Here is a 3,286-nt window from a genome sequence, read left to right as displayed (position 1 = left end):
CAATAGATTTAGCGGCCTTTACTTTGAGGTTTTTACTGTTTTCCGTTACATTTTGGAAATATCTTCGAAAATAAAATCATTTTGCGAACGTACCATCATTTCGTGTTTTGGTAACGCGTTTCCAATTGTTGCTCCGGCTCGAAGGACCAAAACGGTTGTGAATTTGTGAAATGATTTTCTTTTCGCAAACTATAGGGTGAGTAAAAGCTAGGAATTGATATAAAAATCGATCAAATTTTATTATTAATCGAGAAAACACGAAAAGCTAATTACGATAATGGATCTTAAACTATTTTTTAATCGAGTTTCTAGATGGTTTTATTCGTCGGGACATTCTTCAACATGTAATCGATCTGCGGCCAGTATTTCAATATTTTTTCCAACGGTACTAAATGCATATTATTGTTAATATCGTAGGAACCGGCGTTATGTAAAATATTATTCAAAAGGACGTTCGCTTTGCGAATTTCTATCTTCAAAGAACGAACGACTTGTTCGCACAACGCTATAGATGAATTGTAAAAATAAATTCGGCTCAAATCCTCCAACGTCACCCACCTATCGAACACGTCGTTAGGTTTCATACTGATCGAATTGATCATTCGATCGTACAAATTTATTTGTTGGAAATAATAAAAGGAATGTTTGTAACGAGGACCGATGTAATGGACGTTCCTTCTGTAGTTGTTTTGCTTTGGCGCGATCGCCAACTCTTTCGGAACGTCTTCCATCGTACGTTTCGTTGGTTTTTCTTTGAAAAAGAAAAATAGGGAGTTCAACGAATCGGTTTCGTATTGTCTTATATTACTCGGAGACGCTTTGTGCGGCCAAAATTCCTCGAACTTCGTGTTTTCCGGAAAGCATTTCTTGAGATCGTCCAGGGGTACTACGTAATAGGAATCTCCTGGAAAACGACAACGTATTAGAGTACGGAAAAACAATTTTTCTAATCCGCAAATTCATTATGAAGTTTATGGAAAAAAAGGTGAAAAAGACGATTGTACTCCTCGGTACTTTGGACACAGTCTACAAAATAAGTCGAAATATGAAACGATATGGAAAAATCCCGTAGGAAAAAAAAAACCAGCGCGGATTTCGAACTGGAAGAACCGTAAAAAATAGATTTTCTTGTTGTCCTATCCTATAAAATCTCTTCGGCATGATGCAGTCTACCCTTATAGTTGGTGATCTGCTTCTTGGGCGTTTGTCTTTTCCACCAAGTTTGTTTAATTCGAAAATCGATCATTTCTATCGGTTAAATCCGTTACATAACATAGTTACGGCCCTTTATTTTCTTCGTTGTAAAAAACGTAAAGTCGGTCAACATCCGGACCGAAGAAATCCTCGATGGAAATCCCAAATTAACCTTGAGACTTATATGGACCATCATTCTACGCTTCCAGGTTAATTTTTTGATCTTTTTACGTTTTATAAGAGACGAGGAGTGGTTAAAAATCGAAATTTTGAAATCGCCGACACATCTGCTCCATGATTTCCTCGTCTACGTCAGAAACAACTTTGAAATATTTCTCGATTAGATCCACAAATTGCACGGTGTTAAATCTGATACGTAAGACCGATTTTGTAAAATAGGAAAATCAAAAACAGCCGTATCAGCCACTAATTGTGGACAAAACGACAAAAACATCCTGCAGGAACCGTTGATTAACCATTGATACCAGAAGTACCTGATCTCACCTAGAGATTAGAGAGTATCTATCTATGGAGCGTATGTTCCAAATTTGAGGAAACCGACCGAAAACGGCCACATTTGGTTGAGAAATAATACACCGGATCACAAATTCTTTATTGCAATCGCCAAAATTAATGAATAAAAGTTTGAATTGCTACATCAAACACACTATAAACTAGATTTAGCCTCCTCGGATTATTTTCTGTTCCTAGACTTGAAAAAATGACTCGGAGGTCAGAGTTAATGGTTATTTTGTAAAGTTCGACGATTCTTATTGTAAAAAGTATGAGAAAACACAAAATTTTCGTGTTTTTTATTGTTGGACCCGGTATCTACTTCTGGGACCACCCTCGTATACGTTTAACCCCTAAAGTTTTGATTAGATCCCTTAGAATAAACTTTGTTTATCGCGTATTCAATTATAATTATAATTGTAACGAAACTAACCTGTCAAAAGGATGTTGTTTACTCCTTGGATCTTGCAGCAAAATTTGAGATAAGACAAATTCCAACCTTCCATTTTTACTGCATATTTTTGCAGGTATTCCATCTCGCCTTCGAAATAAAACATGGGTACGCATTTTTTATTATCCTGTACACTGTAAGGTAAAAAAGATACCTTGTTCATTCTTAGAAAACCGCAATAATTCGATATATCGATTTCCGAACTTTTTTTTAATTTGCTGCAACAGATTCGAAGAAATTTGCACGTTGGTTCGGCGTCTGTAATATTCATCAATAAATCCGTGTAATCGAATTGTTTTATACCGTATTGAGAATCGCAGTGATTGAAATTTATTGTGTTTAATAGTTTCAATTCAATTTCCGTTGCATGGAAATATTCGATGTTCGTGCAGGATAATAATTCTTTTTTAACGAAATAAGGCATTTTAGTAAATTTCCCGTATTCCAGGGTACGTAAAGCACAATATATACCGTCCGGTCGAAAAATGTGCGGTATACCGCAAGAATCGATCACCGTCCAACCGAATCGTCCTTTTTCGGATTCGGAATCTTTCCTCTCACTCATTTTACTTATTATTTAAATATATTTATCTTAAAACGGTCCTGCAAATTATAAAAAATCTAATTTAGGTCATTTTTCTTCGATAATATTACTCAAAACTTACCTACAACAACAAATAAAATCTCAATTACTTTCTAATTAATCGAATCTAATAATCTAATTGTCACTTTTAATTAGACGTTTCATAGCACGTTTGATTGTGCCTCAATTCCAATTACTTATAATAAATAGATCATTTTTTAGGTTATGCTTCTTGTTGAAACAAATTTTTTGCTGTCAGATGTCAAATATAATAATAATAGTCAAATTAAGTAAGCCGTGATTTGTTTCAGACCGAATGACAAGATTTTTAGGTTATATTTAGATATTTACGTCAATTTATTAATATTATTGTATAAAAATACTAACGATTCGTGAATAACTTAAACGGTAAAATTAAACAAAAAATTGTATAATCAATAAATATCAGATATACCAGTAAACCGAAAATATACTGATAATAAAACGTCAAAATGTCAGTTATAGTTATAGAGTAGGTTATATTATATATTTATTTACAAGTGCTA

At 34.0% G+C, this 3,286-nt stretch overlaps 1 protein-coding gene across 1 annotated transcript; it reads right to left on the bottom strand.

Moving 5' to 3' along the window:
• Positions 1-308: 308 nt before the first annotated feature.
• LOC130895204 (uncharacterized) lies at positions 309-2,723 on the bottom strand. Its single transcript, XM_057802393.1, has 2 exons — positions 2,141-2,723; positions 309-904 (listed from the first exon to the last, which is right to left on the bottom strand). The coding sequence occupies exons 1-2, from the start codon at positions 2,721-2,723 to the stop codon at positions 309-311; spliced, it is 1,179 nt and encodes a 392-aa protein (XP_057658376.1).
• Between the last annotated feature and the right edge of the window lie 563 nt (positions 2,724-3,286).

The sequence above is a fragment of the Diorhabda carinulata genome, chromosome 6 (genome assembly GCF_026250575.1).
Source record: "Diorhabda carinulata isolate Delta chromosome 6, icDioCari1.1, whole genome shotgun sequence".
Taxonomy (NCBI): Eukaryota; Metazoa; Arthropoda; class Insecta; order Coleoptera; family Chrysomelidae; genus Diorhabda; species Diorhabda carinulata.
This window is presented reverse-complemented; position numbering and strand designations above follow the sequence as displayed.

Coding starts and splice junctions, on each gene's coding strand:
- LOC130895204 (XM_057802393.1), bottom strand. CDS start 2,723: ATGAGTGAGAGGAAAGATTCCGAATCCGAAAAAGGACGATTCGGTTGG. Junction 905..2,140: donor AAACAACATCCTTTTGACAG/GTTAGTTTCGTT, acceptor GTCGTTTTCCAG/GAGATTCCTATTACGTAGTA.